General features: G+C 63.8%; 2 protein-coding genes across 3 annotated transcripts; one reads left to right on the top strand and one right to left on the bottom strand.

Moving 5' to 3' along the window:
- Window positions 1–7,082, top strand: TMEM240 (transmembrane protein 240). Of its 2 annotated transcripts, XM_080655215.1 has the most exons (4): window positions 1–194; window positions 537–643; window positions 5,752–5,960; window positions 6,392–7,082. In XM_080655215.1, exons 1-4 carry the CDS (start codon window positions 138–140, stop codon window positions 6,538–6,540), a joined length of 522 nt encoding a protein of 173 aa, XP_080511341.1. In that variant the 5' UTR covers window positions 1–137; the 3' UTR covers window positions 6,541–7,082. The 2 variants fall into 2 exon arrangements, with proteins under 2 accessions (XP_080511341.1, XP_080511340.1); XM_080655214.1 differs by lacking the exons at window positions 5,752–5,960; window positions 6,392–7,082 and adding an exon at window positions 892–1,397.
- A 76-nt stretch (window positions 7,083–7,158) lies between these two features.
- LOC308239961 (ATPase family AAA domain-containing protein 3) lies at window positions 7,159–21,029 on the bottom strand. The gene is made up of 16 exons (XM_080652846.1): window positions 20,701–21,029; window positions 16,941–17,017; window positions 16,594–16,695; window positions 16,223–16,282; window positions 15,212–15,281; window positions 14,692–14,857; window positions 14,491–14,560; window positions 14,213–14,368; window positions 13,577–13,633; window positions 13,298–13,423; window positions 12,977–13,101; window positions 12,540–12,591; window positions 12,160–12,230; window positions 11,085–11,252; window positions 9,438–9,546; window positions 7,159–7,901 (listed from the first exon to the last, which is right to left on the bottom strand). Exons 1-16 carry the CDS (start codon window positions 20,891–20,893, stop codon window positions 7,737–7,739), a joined length of 1,767 nt encoding a protein of 588 aa, XP_080508972.1. The 5' UTR covers window positions 20,894–21,029; the 3' UTR covers window positions 7,159–7,736.
- Window positions 21,030–22,227: the final 1,198 nt, after the last annotated feature.

Raw genomic sequence — 22,227 nt, 5'->3', positions numbered from 1 at the left:
TGCCTCTTACCAGGCCCACGGCGGTGGGTGCGCGGCGCGCTGACCTCTGCGGAGGCGCCGGGGGCTCAGCATCGGGCCGGGGCCGGGGGGGCGCCGGGGCCGGGGGGCGGCGCTCCGGCCCGGCCCGGCCCCGCCCGATGTCCATGAGCGCGAACACCATGATCTTCATGATTCTGGGGGCGTCGATCGTGATGGTGAGCGGAGGGGCTTCCCGCGCGCCCGCTCCCCCACCCGCGCCCGCCTCCTGCGCCCGCGCGCCGCCGGCCGCCTCCCCCTCCCGCGCCTTGTTTACCGGCCGCGCGGCCTGCGCTCCCCCTGCCCAGCCTGCTCCCCATCCTGGGCTGCCCTGAGCACCCCCATCCCCGGCCTGCGCTCCCCCTGCCCAGCCTGCTCCCCATCCTGGGCTGCCCTGAGCACCCCCATCCCCGGCCTGCGCTCCCCACTCCTCCGCCTGCGCTCCCCCGTCCCCAGCGCCCCACCCCCACCCGGACACCGGCCGGCCGCTCCTGGGTCTGACCGGTCATGGGCTCTTCCAGGCCATCGCGTGCTTGATGGACATGAACGCGCTGCTGGACCGATTCCACAACTACATCCTCCCGCACCTGCGGGGCGAGGACCGCGTCTGCCACTGCAACTGTGGCCGGTGAGTCTGTGCCCGGCGGGGCTCACGCGTGATCTCACATGTATGGGGCTCAGGGCCCACTGGGGTGCGGGAGCCCGAGCAGGCCTGCGAAGGGCCGCGCTAGGCCGAAGGGGCCCTGAGTCCAGCACCAGGTCCTGCGGGGGAAGGGCTGGCCAGCCTCCTGCGGGCACCTGGAGGTTGGCCAGTGGAGTTCTGGCGGGGGGTGCGTGCCGGGTCAGTTAGAACCCTCTCCCAAAACGCCTTCACAGAGAGGGCGATGGGCAGAGCAGGCCCAGGCCTCCTGGTCCAGGGCCCGGAGGCCAAGGAAGCAGCAGCCCAGCCTGGTGTCCGGGAGGGATCCTGCCCAGGGCTGTGCCCACGGAGCGCACCAGCCTCCGCCCAGGACCCTGCACGGTGTCCGTGAACTTTCCCAGGAGCCAGGTACAGGGAGGCGCTGCCACTCAAGGTGGGCCGGGCCCACCCCCTCACTGTGCAGAGGAGGAACTGAGGCAAGGGGTGGAGCTTGCTCAAGGTCACTCAGCTTGGAGAGCCCAGGCCACACCACCCGCTGTGACCCGCATCCTGTGCACATGTAATGACAGCGTCCTCCGGGCCATGCATGTGTGTACGTCCATGTACGAAATAAACATCTCATGAGACGCGAGTGTGTGTACCGTCTGTGCATATACGTGTGGGTACACAGCACACGCTCATGTCCGCATGCACGCCCTCACCCCACAGGACACCCTCGGGCTGGAATCAGTAAGAAAGCGGACAGAGGCTTGAGCGGCTAGAGACGTGCCCAAGGCCACACAGCTAGCGAGAGATAGGGGCATGAACCCCAGAACCCCTGTTCTTCACCCCTGACCTGGACGCCTGCTCCAGACGTGTGCCCACGTGGTGGGCGTGGGGATGAGAGGCAAGCGGGCTTCAGGCCTCACTGCGCATGCTCCCTGCCTGCGGGTGCCGACCGGTGTGTGGGAGCGGAACTGGGCACTGGAGCAGGTGGAGACAGCAGTGCAAGCATCCCTCACCTGTGCTGGCCAGGAACCTCCAAGTGGTTTCCCGGGGGCCATCCTCTCACAGAGACACCCTGAGTTCCTGCCTGGGGCGGCCAGGGCTGTGAGTGGTGTGAACTGGGGTGACCTGGAGTCCCCCCGGGACTGGTGGTGTGCACAACACGGGCCCTGACCCCGAGCTCTGGAAGCATTAGTAACACACATTTTACATGTGTGTGGGCTGCTGCATTGTGACCAGCATCTCTGGGCCTGTGGCCTCACAGGATGGGTGGACAGGATGTGCTTTCAGAGTCTGTTTGCACAGGGTGCGTGTGTGAGTCATATGCAGTGTCCAGAGTACACGTGGACTCATGTCAACAGATGTCCTTGGGGTATGCACAGCTGGGCTTGTGTGCACAGGTTAGCGTGTCTGTGGGAAGCCACCTATGAACATAATGTTTCTGCATGTTTGTGTCCACATGTGTGTGCTTTGTACACATCACTACATACATGATATGGTGTACAAACTATTCTTGTTTATTGACAACTTACATGTCTAAGCCCAGTACATGTGTATGATACAATATACAGCGACCAGTGTGCTCCATGTGGGTCCAGTGACTGCCCACATAGTTTTGCACATGGAGTATTCGTGTATATGCCATGTACACACATTTGCCACAATGGACTCTACCCATGTGTGTACACACCCTCTACAAGAATAAGCGTGCACATATGTGTATGCCTTCTACATGCCTATGTGGAAAGTTTTATGCAGAGGACATGTATGTACATTAATGCTCCACAGTGTGCGTGCCAGCAGGTGGTGTCTGTGCACACACATCCATGCATGTGCCCCGGCGCCCACAGAGAGGGTGGCTCTGTGCAAAGCCGCATGCATGTGCATCTCCGTGTGACACGCACCATGCTTGTGCCTGGGAAGGCATACACATGCGCCCATGCGGACCTCATGGGCCAAGTCCATAGTATATGCGCCATGTCCTGTGCATGTGGCCGGCGTGTATACATAACATGCATTGGGCCTCAGGTAAACACATGCAGCATGCATGGTCCAGGTAGGACCCATGTGTGTTCCCATCGTGGAAATACGTGTGTACATGGGAGACCGGAGCCCCGTCCCCAGGAGCCTGCGTTGGAGAAAGGAGTGGGCAAAGGACGGGGTGGCGGGGAGTTGCTGGTGCCGGGCCAGCGATAGGGGCGCAGGCTGTGCCTCCAGCCTCTGGGGGTGCTGAGCCTCCGGGTGGCTGTGCCTGGCCTCCTCCTTGCAGAACACCAGGGGCGTGTCTGGCTCCTGTGGTGGCCCAGCCTTTGACGTGTCCTGCCCTGCCCAGCAGTGTGTCCAGGGGTCAGAGGCAGTTGTCCCGTGAGGACCCGCCAGAGGTCCTCTAGGCCCAGGAGGCTGGGGAGGCAGAAGAGGGTGGTGATGTTCAGTATCAGTCCCATGAGGCCTGGGGTGCCCTGGGTGATGGGCCGGCTAACGGCTCGTGAAGGGCGTCCTCTCCTGGGGACCTGGAAGCTGTTGCACATAATAACCAGGCGTCCTCAAACGACGGCCCGCGGGCCACATGCGGCCCGCCGAGGACATGGATCCGGCCCGCCGCGAGCCGCTGCCTGTCCTGCTTAGCAGCCGACGCGTCCCGGGCCCGCAGTGCACATAGGAATTTGTTCATAGGTTTTTTTTTTTTAAGTATATTTTTGTATTGATATTTTACAGAGAGGAAGGGAGAGAGATAGAGAGCTAGAAACATCGATGAGAGAGAAACATCGATCAGCTGCCTCCTGCACACCTCCCACTGGGGATGTGCCCGCAACCAAGGTACGTGCCCTTGACCGGAATCGAACCTGGGACCCTTCAGTCCGCAGGCCGACGCTCTATCCACTGAGCCAAACCAGCTTCGGCCATAGCTGTTTTTTTTAAACGATAGTCCGGCCCTCCAATGGTCTGAGGGACAGTGAACTGGCCCCCCGTTTAAAAAGTTTGAGAACCCCGATGATCATTAGTTTTCCATCGCTTTTTGTTGCTGTTGTTCATCCTCACCTGAGGATATTTTTTCCATTGATTTTTAGAATGGAAGGGAGGGGGAGAGACAAGAGAGACACATCGATTGGTTGCCTCCTGCACATGCCCCCAACTGAGGCTGGGGATCGAGCCTGCAACGGAGGTAGGTGCCCTTGACCGGACTCAAACCTGAGACTCTCCAGTCCGCGGGCCGATGCTCCATCCACTGAGCCAAGCCGTCTAGGGCTCCATCACCCATTGATGATTCATAATGCTATTGACAAACTGATCAGATGAGCAATGGCTACCAGGTGTCAGCCAGTTCTTGCTGACTGACCTAGGGCGGGGGCCCCTGCTCTGTGGGCTGTGCGCAGGGGTCCCCAGGAGGAGCAGGAGAGGGTGTGAAGAGAGGCCTGTCTGCTGCCATCCCCTGGGCTGGGTTTGGGGCTCCAGGACTCCCCTGACCCTGGAGAGGAAGGCACCCCATGTGGCCAATGTTGGTGCAGCAGGGCCTGAGGTCAGGTAGAACCGTGGAGTTTCCATCTGGGGGACGGACACCTCGGGGGGGCGGGGAGCATAGGAAAGTGTGGGGGAAGGAGGAACCTATAGGAAGACCAGGCGGAGGTGTCAGCATCTAACTGGAGGGCCGACGGGAGAAGCAGGATCGGGGGGGAGGAGCTATTTTTAGGTGTGAGTTTGAGGTGTCTGTAGATCCCACATGGAGACGCCAGGCAGCAGCTGGAGCTCAGAGCAGACATATGGGGCGGCAGGGACTGAAGGGGGTGGGGATGGAGAGTCAGCGTCGCCAGCAAAGGGACTCGGAGAGGGGTGGACCAGGAGAGGCGCCCTCCTGGACAGGATGACCCCAGGGTGGCCCCGGCACTGCCTGGCAAGAGGAGGGTCTGCAGTAGCCAGCTGGGGGCTAAGGGTGCGTGGACCCCACTGTGTCTCGGCTCCTAGGCTCTCTCTCTTCTTCTTTTTAAATATATTTCATTGATATTTTTACAGAGAGGAGGGGAGAAGGAGAGAGAGCTAGAAACATCGATGAGAGAGAAACATCGATCAGCTGCCTCCTGCACACTCCCTGCTGGGGATGTGCCCGCAACCAAGGTACATGCCCTTCACCGGAATCGAACCCGGGACCCTTGAGTCCGCAGGCCGACGCTCTATCCACTGAGCCACACTGGTTAGGGCTCCTAGGCTCTCTTAACAGTGAGGGGGTGAGGGTGGGGGCAAGCCCAGAGTCCACTGTCCTGGGCAGGGCCACTCCACCTGGGACCACGGGGCCCGGAGGACTCCCTGGAGGAGGAGGTATCCAGGCAGCTCTGAGGCTTGATGAGACCTTGTGAGGAGCCTCAGAGGCAAGCGAGGGCCTGGAGGGTTCAGGAGCCGGAGCCTCGTCAGTGGAGGCAGGGGAGGCTGAGAGCCATGGCACAGTTCCTGGCGGGTGCTGGGATGCAGAGGAGGGGCCACGGGCTGAGAACCCTAGACAGTTCCATGGACCATGGGGAGCAGCAGAGCGGCCAAAGGACTTACAGATCCGCGCAGGGCGTAGGCCAGGGGGGCAGCCCAGGAGAGGGGACGAAAGGATGGGTTCTGGACAGAGAATCAAGGACAGAGGAGAAGGAAGACCAGAAGCCAGGCAGGATGGCCACACTTGGCTGTGCCTGGGTGGGAGCTGAGGAAAGGGCTAGTGTCGCCTTAGAGGGATAGGCCAGAGGGGCGGTCCCAGAGGCGCCGCGTCAGCACCTGTCCAGCAGGTGGGCTCTGAACCTGCCATCAGAGAGGGACACCTGCCCTGGTCTCCAGCCTGGAACCACTGGCCCACCTGCACTGTGCCTGTGACCCCGTCGGTCAGCGACAAGCCCCAGGCCGGGCAGAGGAGGGGGGGTGAAGTGTGGGCAGACGCCCCGGACTGGACTTCACTCGGACCACTGGTCTTGCACACCCCCACCCTATGGGCAGCCTCCACGTGGGGACCAGGGCCCTGGGTGGGTCCGCTGGCCCCTCCGGACCTCAGACCCCACAAGGGCTGCTTCAGAGACCCCAGCAGGGAGCCCCACGCGCGCCCCGCGGGAGAGGTGCCAGCCCCCCTGCTGCCCCGCCCCCAGGCACCACATCCACTACGTGATCCCGTACGACGGGGACCAGTCGGTGGTGGACGCGTCCGAGAACTACTTCGTGACGGACAACGTCACCAAGCAGGAGATCGACCTCATGCTGGGGCTGCTGCTCGGCTTCTGCATCAGCTGGTTCCTGGTGTGGATGGACGGCGTCCTGCACTGCGCGGTGCGCGCCTGGAGGGCCGGCCGGCGCTACGGTGAGTGCCGCCCGCCCCGCGGCCCCGCCCCGCCCTCGCAGACCGCGCCCCAAGGCTCCTGGCTCCCTCCAGTTCACCCAGACCACGCCCCGCCACGCCCACAACACATCCCCACCCACACGCCACGCCCCCACACCAGAGCCCCGCCCCTCGCTCCCAGACCGCCCCGCCCCGGAGACCGTGCCCCCAAGCCTGGCTCCGCCCCCTTCGCACGGACCACGCCCCTCAAGGCGCGCCCGGTCTGTCGCAGCCCAGGCTAAGCCCCGCCCACCAGTCAGCCAGACCACGCCCACCGCCAGAGCCACGCCCCGAGCCATGCTCACCCAGACCTAGCTCAAGCCCAGCACCACCCACAATAATTCCCTGGTTACGCCCCCCACCCTCCGCGTCGGCCCGCCCCGCCCTGACCGGATGCTGACCACACCCACCAGATGGCTCGTGGACCTGGCTGCCCAAGCTGTGCAACCTGCGGGAGCTGGGCCGGCGGCCGCACCGGCCCTTCGAGGAGGCGGCCGGGAACATGGTGCACGTGAAGCAGAAACTCTACCACAACGGCCACCCGAGCCCGCGGCACCTTTAGGCCGCGCGCAGGACTCTGGGGGCCGCTGGCCACGTGCCCACGAACAGGACTGGACGGCCGCCTGAGCCAGGGCGCCCCGGCCGCCGGGTGTGTCCAGCGGAAGGTGCTGTCTCTTCTTTTTATAAAGGGGTCGGGGTGGGGCCGGTCTGGGGGCAGGACCCCGGTCTCCAGGGCCAGGCAGGGTGCGGGCGCCTGGGGCCCCACGCCCTGCGCCTGGCCGAGGACCACGTCTGTTACTTAGAGCCGGCTGTGTCCTTCTCTCCGTCCTGGCGGAGGGGAGGCCGGGAAAGGGTCTGGGCTGGGAAGGGGGCCGGACCCCGGCCGCACCCACGTCTGCACACGGGAGCATGTGCATGGGGCGTGTGCGTCCGCGGGCCCCAGTTGGGGGTGGGGAGCCGGGTCTGAGGGAGGCCCCAGCCCAGCAGCAATAAGGCCCCTGAGCCCCGCTGTGGCGAGTGCGGCCACCCTGCCCAGGGCATCCCTGGTCGGCGCCTCACTGTGACCCCCGCCCCTGCTGGTCAGTAAATTCTCCAGAAAGCTCCAGCCTCTGCCTCTTCTTTCACGTGACCCCGTGACCCCCTCAAGCCCCGCCCCTCACCAGCCATGAGATACTGAGGTATGGTGTCAGTTTTTTATTAGCTTCTGGACAAAAACACCCAGCTCCATTAGAGGTAGGGCTGCAGGCCATCTGGGCCGGGGCAGCGCCCCAGCAGGTCGGGGGTCTCGGGTGCAGCCCCACCAGGTACCCAAGGCACAAAGCTGAGCGCAGGTCAGAGACGGGCAGGGCACCATGGGGTCTGCTCCGCTCAGCCCTTGCTGGCTTCCGGGCTGGGTGGGGCCGGGCAAGGTCAGGCTCCGCCCACTGCAGGTCACAGCCGCAGCAGCAGCAGCCAGCCGCCAGAGACCTGTGCCTTCTCCCTGCCCTGGGCCTGGCTGGAGACACCTCTCCCAGGGGTGTCCTAGGCGTGGCCCCAGCCTGATGCTCTCCGGCCACAACCACAGCTTGGAGGGGCAGGTTCCCATCAGACACCAGAGCCGCAGCTGTCCTCGGCACAGGCCCGGAATGCTGCCCTGGCCTGACCAGAGGAAGACTGGAACCCGGGGCAGCTGTGCAGCACCATCTACCTCCGGGAAACGGCACCTCGTGCTGCCCCTCGATGCTGCCCAGCCAGTGCACCCCAGGGTCCAGGCCCAGCTCACTCCGTCTGTGCACTCGGGAGCGGGGGCTGGCTGCCCTCGGGCCTGGCTCGCTCGGCCTTCAGCCACTGCATCTTCTGCCGGTGCTGCTGGATGGCGTCCTGGACCCTGGCGTCCATCATGGCCTCGGTGAGGACCCCGTCCTCGGAGGCATACGCCATGGCCTGGCAGGGAGAGAGAGCACTGAGGCAGGGCAGGGCACCCAGAGCTGCCTGCATGGGGAAAGGTGTCCCAGCCTCAGGCTCGGAGACCCCCAGGCACCAGGCCACTCACCCTGCAGGCAGGGCCAGGCCCTGAATGACAGCCTGGCCGGCCCACCCTCCATGCTGCTTCCCCAACAATGAGCCTGTTTCTTGGAGATGTCCTCCTTCTAGGTGGGGGCAGGTGGGAGCCAAGTCAGAGCAGGTGGGAGCCGAGTTTGCCAGGGGATGGCTGGCCAACACCCTTCCTGGGCAGAACACACTCCTACCCGCTGATGGCACACACCTTGCCTCCAGTACACACGTGTGCCCACTCACGCCTGCTCACAGGTGATCTGCAGCCCAGACTTGGTGCCATCCCTGCACCACCCACCTGGCCCCTGGCCTGGTCTCACTCCGTGAGTTTCTCAGTGACTTTCTAAAATTAGAAAGCCCCAGGGAGTTTGGGAAGCAGCCCAGCCCCCCTGCAGAACTGAGGGCCTCGCTCTGACAGCAGAGCGGCCCTCTGCCAGGGCACAGACCACAGAACCACCACAGGCCATTCGGGGGACAATCGCACTCAACACGGAGGGGCAGCAGGAGCCCCAGCAATTCTGATGGGGTGAGTGGCCCCGCCAGGCCCAACTGCCCCTGAACACTGAGCAACTTGGTCCACAGGGCCTGCCCCTCAGAGGACCCGCACCATCTACAAAAAGTCCTTCCAGAAACACGGACCATGAGACAGGCCACTGCCCGCAGCTCTGCCCCCGGTGCCCAGGGCTCCCACCCCAAACGGGGGCAGGCACCTGGGTGGGGTCACCAAAGTTTGGTAATCAGGCCCAGGGTGGCCCACTCTTCCTGCCAAGCAGGTCACCTTTAGGTGACCATGGGCCACCCCCCTTCCAGATGACGCAGGGACCTACCTGCTTCCTGTCACCAGCCTGTTGCTCTGACCGAGCCTGCTGAGTGGACAGCAATGGGTGTCCACCAAGCAGGGGCCTGAGCCAGTCCAGCTCTATCTCCCCAGCTGCCCGAGCAACCTCGGCCCGTGTGGGGCATCGAGAGCGAGTCCCATCACTAAGAGGACCGGCATTTTGCTCACCCGGCTCTGAGCCCGGCCTGGGCTGCCCCTGCCGCTCCTGTGATGAGCACCCTCACTGCATCCCGAGCTAAGACCTCTGTCCTCCAGCCACCGCCACAGGCCTGGGTCCCGCCGAGGACGGCCCAGAGCAGAGCCCTCCTGGCCCGCAGGACAGTAGTTTGCAATCCGGGGCTATGTGTTACAGCAGCAAACCCAGCTCGTTCTAAAGCAGCCCCTGCATCCCTGAGCCACACTTCAAACTGAAGTAGACGTGTACTGAGTGAATGAAATAGCCGTTTACAAGCACTTCTGAATTTCCGGTGGTCGGGCCGTCAGATGCAAGAGCTGGGCAGCCAAGGAGCAGAAGCCTCCAGGATGGGGCACCCCAGGAGCGGCTGCTGGGACACCTCAGAGGGAGAGGGTGGCGTATGCCCACTCACCTGCCAGGCCACGGCCAACTGGGAGATCTCCCGGCCCGACATGCCCTCGGTCAGGCGTGCAATCTCGGAGCACTTCTTCCCGTAGTCAAACTGGGCCAGCTTCAGGCGCCTGTGAGGAGGGTTCGTTCCCACATGACGCCGGGGGCCCCGGCCTCCCAGCAAGAACAGAGGCCTGTGAGGGCCCGACGACCCCCACAGAGGGCGGGCGGGACTCGGGGCAGGAGGCTGTGCAGGGAACCCCGCACGGCACAGCTGGCATTCCTGCCCTGGCAGCACTTCCGCTCCTCCTGGAGCCCGAGGGCCCAGGCAGGGACTAGGGCTAAGGACAGTGGGGCGTGCCTGCTGCGGAGGCAGTGGCTGTGCTGAGAAACGAGAAAAGGAGGGGCCCCACCGTGCACCGGGGCCAGGGACCATGTCCTTCCTTCTCCGCCAGCCCTGCCCAGCCCCAGGCTGCGGAGCATCTGAAGCTGCATCAGGGATGAGGTGGGAACCAGCGGAGCAGCAGGAAGTCACAGGGAGGGAGCAATGCCTCGACCGGTGTGAAGCTCAGGCCGACCTCACGTGCGCCGAGCCTCCCCAGGTGGGTCTGGCTGAAGGGCCGGGAGAACCACTCGGACACTCATGCAAAGGCCTCAGAAACCCACCACCATGCGGCCGGGATGCCGGGGCAAAGGGAGGAGGCGGCCCAGGGGAGCTGGGGGCAGGCACGCAGGGTGGCAGCAGGCACAGTCCGTCTGGAACAGAGGCCGCTCTCCCTGCTGCCAGCACGGAGGGATTCGGGTCAGAGCTGCCGAGACCCGTCCCCTGGAGACGGTGAAAATAGCCAGGCTCTGCTTATCTGGAGCACGGCAGGCACCACGGCGAGTGAGGCGCAGCCTGGACAGTGTTGAGGGCGCCACCCCCACGTGGGCTTTGCAAGAGGGGGGCCTGCTGCATGCTGGCAAAGGGCCCCGGGCTCCTAGGAGTCGGGGTGGCCGTGGATGGAGGTCTCAGAGCAAAGCTCTAGGTCTGCAACCGCCCACCATGGCCCTCACCGCCCAGGCCTGACTGTGGCCTGGATCTGCCTCCTTAAGGCACTCTGAGTAACAGACAAGGATGGGCTGTCAACTCCAGGACCCGGCGGAGAGCTGGACAGGGACACAGGGGCCAAGCTGGTGGACAAGGAGTGACAGATGGACGGGAGGGGGCAGGTGGACAGGAGGGGGCAGACGGACGGGAGGAGCAGGTGGATGGGAGGAGCAGGTGGACGGGAGGGGGCAGGTGAACGGGAGGGGGCAGGTGATGGGGGGAGCAGGTGGACGGGAGGGGCAGGTGGACGGGAGGGGGCAGGTGGACGGGAGGGGGCAGACGGACGGGAAGGGGCAGACGGACAGGAGGGGGCAGGTGGACGGGAGGGGGCAGGTGGACGGGGGGGCTGGTGGACGGGAGGGGGCAGACGGACAGGAGGGGGCAGGTGGACGGGAGGGAGCAGGTGAACAGGGGGTGGCAGGGCCTCCAGGGACGAAGCCACACATGACCCACCCTGAGACCCTCATGAAGGCACTCGTTAGGTGTCAGGGTACAGTGTGAACCAGGAGCTGGGGGCCCAGGCCCTGCTGGGAGGACCCCAGCGAGGGCAGGGAGCGCTGGCGGCTCCAGGACACTTACTGCTTTCCTTCTGTGGCTGGTTTAAGAACATACTTGTCAAAATACATCCTCACCAGGCGCTCCCGCTCCTCCCGCTGCGGCAGCTCGAAGTTGACCATCTCGTCGATGCGGTCGTTGATGGCCCAGTCGAACTGCTCGGGCTGGTTGCTGGCCAGGACCAGCATGAACCTGCAGCGACAGAAGCAGGAGCTGAGGGCTCCAGAGCCGAGTGCTCGCTGCTGGGATGCTCATGGCTGGGGCGCAGGCCAACCTTCCCAGGTGGTTTTCTAGCAGATTCCACTTCTGTCTACCCATTGCTCCCTATCCACCTGCCCCCTCCTGTCCACCTGCCCCCTCCTGCCCCCGCCTAGCAGGTTCGGGCTGGGCTTTTTAAGACCCTGCACTGGCCCGTGGTCCACCCTCCCTCCAACAGATCTGCCCCTGCCCCATCACATGCATCTCTGGCCGATGGCCCCAATGGGGAGGCTGGATAAGCCTTGCTGTGCAGGAGGAACAGAGACCCCAGGTCTGAGACAGACCTCTGCCCTCCAACCAGGAAGCCGGGGCTCAGGGCCAGGGTTTAGCTGAGCCAAGTCCAGCTCACAGGAACAGCCACCTCTCGGGGTCACAGCCGAGGCCTGAGGGACATGCCCACCAGCAGGGCTGGGCGTCCCTGTGACCAGTTGTGGGGGGAGCTGGGCGCCCTCTGTGACCAGTTGTGGGGGGAGCTGGGCGCCCTCTGTGACCAGTGTGGGGGGAGCTGGAGGGCCTCGCCGATGCAGAAGAGCGTGACTAGGGGTCTGAGAAGGGGCCAGCCCACTCGGGGCATCTGTGTATCAGGGGACCCAGCTGTGGGGCCACTGCCTGGACACCCCAGCAAATCTGTTTCCTAGACACACCACACAAGGGACACGGGACGTCCCAGAGCGGGACACGTGTGGGCACCGCGGGCACTGGGTCGGCAGTGCCGCCCTACCCCCACCCCGCCCCGCAGCAGCGTGGACAGGCAGGCCCGGCTCCCCGTGGGCGGCGCGGAGGACCGGGTGGACGGACGCGGCAGGCGCTCTGCACGGGGCCCGAGCTGCGGGCGCCTCACTTGCTGCTGTGCTGGCCCGTGCGGTGCAGGAAGGCGTTCAGAGTCGCCCTGAGGTCCTCGCTGATCTTCTCCTGCAGAGAGAAGCCGGTCAGGCACCCGGCGGGCCGAGCGGCGGGGCTGAGCCGCCCGTGGGAGGCAGCGTGTCTGCTCCCCGGTGGCGCCTAGGAACCTCAGCTTGGTCAGAAAGATTCCAAGGAATGCCACGGATGCTTCTGCTTCTCCAACAAGATTTAGCAAAGAAGCTCCGCTGCGGAGCAGGCCTGGCCGCCCTCAGGCACGACCCTCCCAGAAAGCACAGCTGTAGCGGACGCCTAGGCTCGCCTAAGCCGCTGAACACACCCCCGGGCCCACCGCCAGACAGAAGCTTCCAGAACACTCACGGTGGCTCGCTTCCTGAGGAAGGCATCCGCTTCATCCACGAACAGGAGGAGGCTGTGGGGGAGGGGCTGCCTGAGGGAGGGTCCCATTGGGCGGCCCCAGGGACGGCAGGTGCTCAGGAGCCCCCACCCCACGCGCCCTCAGCAGCTTGGGGACCCAGACCTCGACCCGCGATGGGGCGTGCCAAGTGCCACCGTCAGGAGAGAGCGGCCAGAACCTGGCCTGAACTAAACACCCACGGCACCAAGTGGCTCCTGTGAGGCCCGGCCGCTGGGCGTCGCAGGTGGTGAACGTCCCCCTGCACGGTGCTGCCGGGGCGCCAGGACGCCAGGGCGCCAGGACTGGCTGCGGGAAGTCCCTGACCCCTTCCTTCCCAGACAGCCAGGGCCACTAGGAATCGGGCTGGGAGCGCGCCCGGGCCCCGGGAGGTGCCGCTCACCCTCGCCGGCTGGTGCTGGCCCAGTCGAAGACCTTGTGCACCGCTGTCACGCCGTCCCGCCCCATGGGGGCCACGTCCCCGCCCGTCATGATGGCATAGTCCATGCCTGAGTGCAGCGCCAATTTCTGGGGAGACAGTAGAGGCAGAGGGTGGGGTGTGGAGGCGGGAAGAGGGGAAAGCAGAGGAGGGGGCGGGCGGCGCTAACAAGGGCTGGGCTGGACAAGCGGTTTTCCTCCCAGTAAAGCAGACAAGGTTTACCCCGGCCCCTGCCCATGGCATCCGGGCCCCAGGCAGGCACCACTAGGGGAGGGCGCCTCTCACCTTGGCAAACAGGGTCTTGCCCGTCCCGGGCGGCCCATACATCAGCACGTTCCTGTACAGGCTGTGGTTCTTCTTGGTGTTCCGCGTTGCTATGGCGATGTCCCGCACTCGGGCCTCCAGGCTGGGCTACCAGGGGACAAGCAGCTGGTTAGAGGGACGCCCTCTGCCCAGTCTGTCCCTCCCGGGCACCTGGGCAGCACAGGAGGCAGCGTATCCCAGGCTGGGCTCGCCAGGCAGTGCCCCACACCCGCCGCTGCCCGCCCAGCCCAGCCCACTCACACTGAGGACCACGCCCTCCAGCGCGTCCTGAGGCTTGCTGAGCAGCCGCCTGCTGACCTGCGGGGGAGCCGGGGTCAGGGTCACGGATGCAGCCCTGCCGGCCCACGCTCAGGACACGGGCCGGCTCCCGAAGGCTGACTGACCAGCCGTCTGGTTGCTGGGCGACAGGCAGGTCGCTGTTGCCCTCTCTTTTTCTCCGTCACCCACATCGCGACTGACACAGAGATCCCAGCCCAGGGGAGAACAGGCCTCGGATCCACGCGGGCATGAAGTATGCTTCCGGGGTGGGGGTGGGCGTGGGGGTGGGAGGCAGCGACACCATGACTTCCAGCAACTTCTCTTACAGGAAAAGGGCATGGGGAGCCCCAGCTGTGTGTAAACACCCAGAGGCGACTCCAGGGGACTGAGCGGACTGCATGAGGCTTCCCCCACCCCAAGGACCCCCCCCCCCCCCCGTGCTGGCGCACACAGGCCTCCAGGGACGCATCGAGGACAAACCCAGAGCAAATCCCACGTGCAGAAGGGGGACGTACGTGGGGAAATGGAGGAAGGAGGACAGGGGTGTTTGGCTGTCACTCCAGGAGTGGGCAGGACACAGTGCCGGGAGGACTGGTCCCCTGACAGCCAGGCCCTTACCTGCAGGGGGTGCCGCAGCGCCTCCAGCACTGAGATGCGGGAGGTCTCCCGCACCAGGGACGGCTTCCCCAGCCGCGCCTCGATGTACCGCCCAGCCACCAGCGTGGCGTTCTTGGCGGAGTAGATCCCCACAGCCAGCAGCGTCAGGCCGGCCACCTGCGGAGGGCAGGAAGGAGGCGAGTGATGCCAACCCTCACCACCACGCCCTCACCCCCTCGCCACCGCGCCCTCACCCCCTCGCCACCATGCCAACAGCTGTGTGGGACAGTGGTGCTTACCGTGGCTGTCACCTTGTCCCAGTCGGTCACAAAGCCCCGGAACCCTTCGCCAAACAGGGTGCCAGCCGTCCTGTCGGGGAAGCACTGGTGTGAGCAGGAGGTACAGGCCTGTGCACGTGGCCAGAGAGAGGGCAAGGGCCGGACAGGCAGTCTCCTCGTCAGCGTGTGAGCACAGGCTGCCCGGGACCAGGGCGGCCTCACCTGATGGACTCCAGGATGGTCTGGCGGCGCTCGGCGGCCCGCAGGCGGATCTGCTCCCGGATGATGTCCGCGTTCTCACGCTCGGCCTTGGCCCGGGCCCGCGCCTCGGCCTCCACCCGCAGCATCTCGTTCTTGTGCCGCAGCTCCATCTCCCGCTCCACGGTGGCTGCACGGAAGGCAGGGAGCGCGCTCAGCCCCAGGCCCGGGGTCCCTGCCCCTCCAGCAGGCGGGTCCTCGATAGAGGAGCCCGGAATTCAGGCACTTCTCACGGGAGAGTAACGCACGTGAGACCCTGGGTGCCCCGGGCAGAAGACGACCAAACTCGGGACGCCCAGCCGCCGGTTTCCGCTTTAAAGCCGCTCAGAGGCAGAGACCCACCGCGACCTCAGGAAGCCCAGCTGGGGCTCCAAGTGCCTAAAGTGGCGCCGACCCACCCACGTGCCCACGAGCCTTTCTCGGGCCACGGCCTCCTAGGCCGCTGAGGACATGGCTCCTCCGCCCGGAGAGCTGACCACTCTACCTCGCCTCATGGCCTCCTGCTTCTGCACCGACTCCTCCTGCTTCCGTAGATTCTCCTCGTTGAGAAGTTGCTGAGAAGAAACCACAAGAAAAAGGAAAAGCTTTCAATGTGAGGACACGCACGCTCCTAGGGGCTGACCTCAAGGAGACTGCCTGTCGGGCCCTGGCCCTCTCTCTGGCCACATGCACGGGCCTGGTCCCTCCAGTTCACACCAATCCACAGCCCGGGCAGGCAGGCCTGAACATGGCTGGGCCACGCACGCTCCCGGGAGCCAGGTCCAGGAGCCCCCACCCCTGGCACAGCTCGGCCACGGGTGTCCATAAAACACTCTGGTTTTTGCTTGTTAAATGTAAAAGCTATAGCCCAGCTGGCATGGCTCAGTGGTTGAGCATCAACCTAGGAACCAGGAGGTCACGGTTTGATTCCCGGTCAGGGCACATGCCCGGTGGATTGCAGGCTCGGAGGCAGCCGATCAATGATTCTCATTGTTGATGTCTCTCTCTCTCTCTCTCTCTCTCAATAAAAAAATACGTATTTTAAAAACTTGAAGCTACAATGCTCACAAGAGGCACAAACGTTTGAAACCTCCCCTCAGGAACCTGTCACATCAGCCAGGTTCCCAGCCACGTGCCACCTGGGTGAGCCCTCAGAACAGCTGGAGCCCGTCTCTGCCGTGGAGGCCACAGACACAGCGTGGAGGCCACAGACACAGCGTGGAGGCCACAGACACAGCGTGGAGGCCACAGACACAGCGTGGAGGCCGTGGAGCAGCGTGGAGGCCACAGACACAGCGTGGAGGCCACAGACACAGCGTGGAGGCCACAGACACAGCGTGGAGGCCACAGACACAGCGTGGAGGCCACAGACACAGCGTGGAGGAGCCCCGGGGCAGGGGTGTGCACGTGCGGGAGTCCAACTACAGCTCCCAGGACCCAGCACGGCCCTCGCATCCACAGCCCTGGCCCTCCAGCTGCAGGACAAGGCTCTCCCGCCTGCAGAGGCGCGACTCACCTGCTGCCTCAGCTGGTCGTCATAGCGCTGCCGGGCCAGCTTGTCCTGGTACTGGGCCCTCTAGGGAGGGAGAGAGCAGCGTGAACACAGTGCAGCTGGAGAAGCTGGTGGGCGACCCACAGCCAACACTTGGCCCCAGACCCGACTGGGCACCGGAGCCTCCAAGAAGCCACGAGCCCCACAGGTGCTGTCAGCAAGGACACGCACACGGACACTCAGCACGGAGGGACCGCGGGCCTTGGGGGTGTGCAAGGCCACCCCAGGTCCTCGAGGGTCAACAAGAGACCCCGACGGCAGGTGGGACCATGGCGCGCCCCGCAGCCCCCTCCTGGTCCCCAGCCTCGGTGCCCGCGGGGCCCTGCAGCCCTTACGGCCTGATGCTGCCGCGTCTCCTCGCTCAGCGTCTTCCTGCGCTCCTCAGCCTGCACGCGGATCTGCTCGCTCTTCAGCTGCTCCACGGCGGCCTCGTACTCCTGTGGACACACAGTGCTGAGGCCCAGGCCCCACGGCCTCCTCTCAGGGCTGGCAGCTCGGGCTCCCGCTCCCGACAACCCCCGCCCGCACCCGCGCGCTCGGAGTGGACAGGTCTGGGCACAGGTTCTGCTGCAGGAGCTCACCCCGTGACCATGTCTCTGTGTCCCTCCTAACCGTGGCGGAAGGAAGCACCCCCCCTCCTGGGCATCTCCTCCCGGCCCGGCAGCACCTGCCCACCACTCACTTTGAGCTTGGACTGCTGCTCCAGCTGCAGCGTCTGCTCCTGCATCTGGGCCAGGCTCAGCGCCTCCTTGGCGTGCCCTGCGGAGGAGGAGTGCGGGAGCCGGCCTTAGGACCCGTGGGTGCCAGGGGAGACTCCATGCTGCCGAGAGGCTGTCAGGGAGACCACAGCTCGCCCAGCCTCAAAGCACACCTGCCCAACTTCATCCTGATCAGTGACTGTCACCTACGTCTGCTCTACCCCCACCTCCCGTGCGAGGGATCGTCCCCCGGGGGCCATCACATTCTGGAGGGTTCCATCAGAGGCGGACCCTCGCCCCCTGAGGCCTTTCCCAATGAAACCAAAAGCAAGCCCGCAGCCAATGTCCTTTGTTTCTTCCGGGCCATGCATTTCTCTCAAGCCTCTGACAGGTGACGGACCTGCTGTCAAGCACATGCAGGCAAGAAGGTGGATGAGAATTAGATTAGAAATGAGCCATGAGCCCCGGGAGGCGGCTCTTCACAGAGCTGGTACTAGGAACACAGGTGCCAGGATGCTGTCCACCTGATTCCTTGCTAAGGTGGAGGTCACACCTGTCTATGTCTGGGTTCTGGAAATGAACCCCCCAACTCCTGCTCCTCTGGGCTTGGCCGACCCCTGAACTCCATGGGTTTGAGCTTCACGGGTCCACGCACACGCGGCTTTTCTCGGTAAACACAGTCAGTTCTCAGTATCCCTGGGTTTCTCCTCCGCGGATGCAGCCAACCGTGGGCTGGAGACATAATTTTCTATCTGAGCGGTTGGGAAGTCGCCATCCGTGGAGGGCGACTCAGGTTGTACAGGGATCTCCTCTCCAACTGCACGTAACATCAGTTTACAGTTTGGGGTTTTTTTCGGAGTTCAACTGCCACCGTGAGCACAGCCCACGCATTAGACAGACGTGGCGGAAGCCTGGGCGTCTGCATGAGCCCCTGGGACCCGCGGTCTGGCATGGAGTGTCAAAGCTGGGGAAGCGTCTCCTGGAACCCCACTGCCAGGACCCCTCTGAGAGGCAGCATGAGGGCACTAGGGCCCCAGCCCGCTGCACTGGTGAGCGTGGAAAGCCACAAAGCCAAAGGCTGAACCGACCACAGGAGCCCTTTAACAAGTGACTCTGACCGGGAGGGAGCCGAGAGCACAAGACAGAACGTGGATGTCAGGCCCACCACGCCGGGACCGAACCCCAGCCACCCGGCTTGCTCATGTGACCTTTGGAGCCAGGTTAAGCTCTGAGCACCTCACCTGACACTGGAGCACCTGACACTGGAGCACACAGCGTCCCCCACCCACCCACCCAACTGACCCTCGGAGGAGAGAAATGAGAAAGCAGGTTAACAGCTCCGCACAGGCCTGGCTCCCAGTCGCCCCGCTGATCACAGGCTGCGGTTTCAGTACCAACAGCAACAGTTCGTCACCTTGACATCTTTCTGCACCAGGAGGCGTGTACTCCGGAGCATCAAGTAGCAGCCACACGGGCAGGGAGCTCCTCCAGGCACCCGCCCGCCCGCAGTGCTCAGGCAGGTGGGCTGGCGCTCCCGGGCACCTCAAGCTAAATGTGCTGCTCTGGCCGCCGAGGGCGGAGACCTGGGACACAGGGGCGCACTAGAGACCTGAAGGACAGGCAGCGGCCCGGCTGGAGTGGCACTGAGGACGGCTCCAGTGGCCGAGAGGCTGAAACCCAGCACTGCGGCACGGCGGCCTGAGTGAGAACCGGGTGTCTGGGGAGGACAGGCTGCAGAGGGGACCTGGGAGACGGGCGTGAGACACAGGGAAGAAGGCCTTAGGGACAGGAAGGGGCGGGCTGCCAGGGTGAATCCTCTCCTACTGGGCCGCGGGGAGGCCTGAAAGGGTGGCAGGAACAAAAAGGGGGTAGATTGCACATCTGGGACAGCTGCTGGATGTGGAGACTAATGGGGGGACCGCAGCCCCAGGTGGTGGCCCGAGGACTCTGTAGAACACGCCGCTTGGAGGGGGGTTGGCGGCCAGACAGCAGACAGGCCCTGGGGACCCAGGTGGAGAGTGTTCTGGGGCAGGAGACGTGGGAGCACCTCAGAGGCAGGAGCAGGCAGGAGGGAGGCCCTGCAGCTGGCCCCTCAGATGGTCCATGTGACTGCGTGGCATGGGGGAGCCAATAGTCAGGGTTCAGCTCCTAAAAGCGGGAAAATGTTGACATTCTGGACGTGGGAAGTGGGTGCAATCCCACAGGAGGTGGGGCAGAAAGGTGTCCCCCAACGAAGCCTTTAACAAGAAATCAGGTCACGTGACAGAAGTCTGTGATCACCCCAGATGTTCAGAGGCTATCCACTATTTCTCAACCCAACCTGATGACTGAAGTTACCTAGAAAGCACAATACCCCTAGCCTGCGTGGGCGTGTCCCAGGCATAGCAGGCTGTCCTGGGCCGCGGCCCAAAAGCCTAGGTCAGTGGTCGGCAAACTGCGGCTCACAAGCCACATGCAGCTCACGGGCCGCGGTTTGCCGCTCTGTTGACTAATGAGTTTGCCGACCACTGACCTAGACTCTCGATTCCAATAATTACAGGCTGCTGCTGTTCCTTGTGATTAAGCCCCTCTCCCAGTGGTCGGCAAACGCACTTTGCCCACCACTGGCCTAGGTGTTTGGAATGTGCCTCTCGGATTGGAGAGCCAGGCAGGCCCGCAGGCCATTGCCAAGGAGGTTCACGTAGACCCCGGGGAAGGGCACGGCTGAGCCACAAAGTTCCCCGGGGAAGTTCCGCTTCCCCCTGTTCACGAGGCTTCTCTATGGGTCTCCTCTGAAAAAAGGGCACCTCGGCTTAAACAAACGTTTGAGAGCCGTTATGTTCTTTCAATCAGCGTTTATTAGTGTCTTCTGCATTCCAGGCTCTGAAACACTTACACTACATCTTGAGACAAATGGTCCAAGTCACAGGAGAAAGGGAAGTTGGGGGCTCTGGTGCCTGGAGGACCCTGGTCAGGAAGGTCACCAGGCTGGGCCAGGGCTGTCTGACCTGCTGCTTTACAGACCTCGCCTACCTGAAAGCTAACGGATCCCAATAACCTGCAATGTTCTCCTTAGCCCGGCTGGCGTGGCTCAGTGGTTGAGCATCGACCTATGAACCGGGAGGTCACAGTTCGATTCCTAATCAGGGCACATGCCCGGTTGTGGGTTCCATCCCCAGGAGGGGCCGGGCAGGAGGCAGCCGATGCATGATTCTCTCTCATCAGTGATGTTTCTCTCTCTCTCCCTCTCACCACTTCTCTGAAATCAACAAAAAATATTTTAAAAATAAAATAAAACCAATGACTCGCAGCCATGCTTCTTCTTCGTAAGTAGAACCCTGCTAGCAACCACCACATCTGACCACGCCTCGGCCGTCCCACGTGGAGGCAGCAAGAAGGGGAAGGAGCGCCGGCCCAGGGCGGGGACTGGACTCCAGGCCCAGCCGGAACCAGCGCCCCCTGGAACCTGGAACCTCGGAGAGTCCGCTCGGCGCTGGTCTCCTCACCTGAAGGGCACGTGGCAGCTGGGACGGTGCCCAGGGCGCTAGGAGCCCGAACCGCCCTGCACGCGGGGGAGCTCGGGCAGATTCGCCCCTGGAGGCCAGCGTCCTACGCGGCAAGTAGGGCCTCCGACAGCCACGTGCATCTCTATGGCTCAGACGACTGAGGGGCTAGAGGGCCCCCAAGTGCCCGCTGCCTCGGGGAGTCGGTGGACCGGCTCTCGGTGGAGAAGCCCCCGCCCGCCCAAGCCCCCGCCGCACTCACGCGAGTGCTCCAGCTCGCGCGCCGCCTTGGCCGCGCGCTCCAGGCCCGTCGGGTCGAAGTTGCTCCATTTGTCCTTGGGCGCCGGCCGGTCTCCTGCGCCGCCTCCCTCAGCCCCAGGCTGCACGGGCGGCAGGGACAGCGGGGGTCCCTCGCCTTCGCCCTTGGGGCCCTTGATGCCGAAGAGCCAGGACATGGCCCGCGAGCGCCGCGTGCCGCCGCAGCAGCCAGGACCTGGACCGAGCGGACGCGCGCGCGCGGCTCGAAGTAGCTTCCACGCGCTGGGAGCCGACGGTCAGAGCCACTGCGCAGGCGCGACGCACGCCTACTCCGCCCCGAGCGACGGGAGCGCAGGAGGACCTGTACCGCGCGGCCCTCGGATTGGCCTCGGCGGCCGTGACGTCATCGGCACGGGCAACGCGATTGCCTGAGCTGGCTCTGGGGCGGGCCGACTGAGGACAGGAGGCGGTGCCTTGGTTACGGGGTCCCGGCAGGGACATAATTCATGGGCTGGGGAACCGTGTACGCCGAGTGAAAGGCGTCAGTTCTGTTAGCAACGGCGTGTCCAGTTGCTATGGGCGCCTGGAGAGTTCCTGACTAGGCGGCGGGCGCAGAGGCAGGTGGGGAGGGAGCGGTGGTGGATCTTTTTTTTTTTTTTTAATATATTTTATTGATATTTTACAGAGAGGAAGGGAGAGGGATTGAGAGTTAGAAACATCAATGAGAGAGAAACATTGATCAGCTGCCTCCTGCACACCCCCTACTGGGGATGTGCCCGCAACCAAGGTACATGCCCTTGATCGGAATCGAACCTGGGACCTTTCAGTCCGCAGGCCGACGCTCTACCCACTGAGCCACACCGGTTAGGGCAGATCTTTTTTTAAAAAAATATTTTTTTTATTTATTTCAGAGCGGAATGGAGAGGGTGAGAGAGATAGAAACATCAATGATGAGAGAGAGCACTGATCGGCTGCCCCCTGCACGCGGGAATCAAACCCACGACCCCTTCTGTCCGCAGGCGGATGCTCTATCCACTGAGCCAACCGGGATAGGGCGGCGGTGGAACTTGATGTGCCCCGAGACCGGAGAGGCTACGAGAGTAAGCCTGCGGGTGCCCAGCGGGCCTGGCTCTCTGGTTCAGCATCCGCCCACGCCCACGCGCGGAGGTAGGGCACATGCCCAGATGCGGGCTCTATCCACTGTGGGGGGCGAGCAGGAGGCAGCCCATGGGTGTTTCATTCTCATGTCGATGTTTCTGTCTCTCTATCCCTCTCCTTTCCTCTCTCTAAAATCAATAAAAACATATTCTTTTTTTTAAATATATTTTATTAATTTTTTACAGAGAGGAAGGGAGAGAGATACAGAGTTAGAAACATGGATGAGAGAGAAATATCGATCAGCTGCCTCCCGCACACTCCCTACTGGGGATGTGCCCACAACCAAGGTACATGCCCTTGACTGGAATCGGACCTGGGACCCTTGAGTCCGCAGGCCGACGCTCTATACACTGAGCCAAACCGGTTATGGCTA

This window comes from Plecotus auritus (assembly GCF_963455305.1).
Source record: "Plecotus auritus genome assembly, chromosome: 2".
NCBI classification, from domain to species: domain Eukaryota; kingdom Metazoa; phylum Chordata; class Mammalia; order Chiroptera; family Vespertilionidae; genus Plecotus; species Plecotus auritus.
The sequence above is the reverse complement of the archived record's forward strand: the minus strand, read 5'-3'. Positions and strand labels throughout refer to the sequence as shown.

Coding starts and splice junctions, on each gene's coding strand:
- LOC308239961 (XM_080652846.1), bottom strand. CDS start 20,893: ATGTCCTGGCTCTTCGGCATCAAGGGCCCCAAGGGCGAAGGCGAGGGA. Junction 16,696..16,940: donor AGCAGCAGTCCAAGCTCAAA/GTGAGTGGTGGG, acceptor GTGTGTCCACAG/GAGTACGAGGCCGCCGTGGA. Junction 12,592..12,976: donor GCCAGCACCAGCCGGCGAGG/GTGAGCGGCACC, acceptor CCTCCCCCACAG/CCTCCTCCTGTTCGTGGATG.
- TMEM240 (XM_080655214.1), top strand. CDS start 138: ATGTCCATGAGCGCGAACACCATGATCTTCATGATTCTGGGGGCGTCG. Junction 195..536: donor TGGGGGCGTCGATCGTGATG/GTGAGCGGAGGG, acceptor GGGCTCTTCCAG/GCCATCGCGTGCTTGATGGA. Junction 644..891: donor TGCCACTGCAACTGTGGCCG/GTGAGTCTGTGC, acceptor ACGCCTTCACAG/AGAGGGCGATGGGCAGAGCA.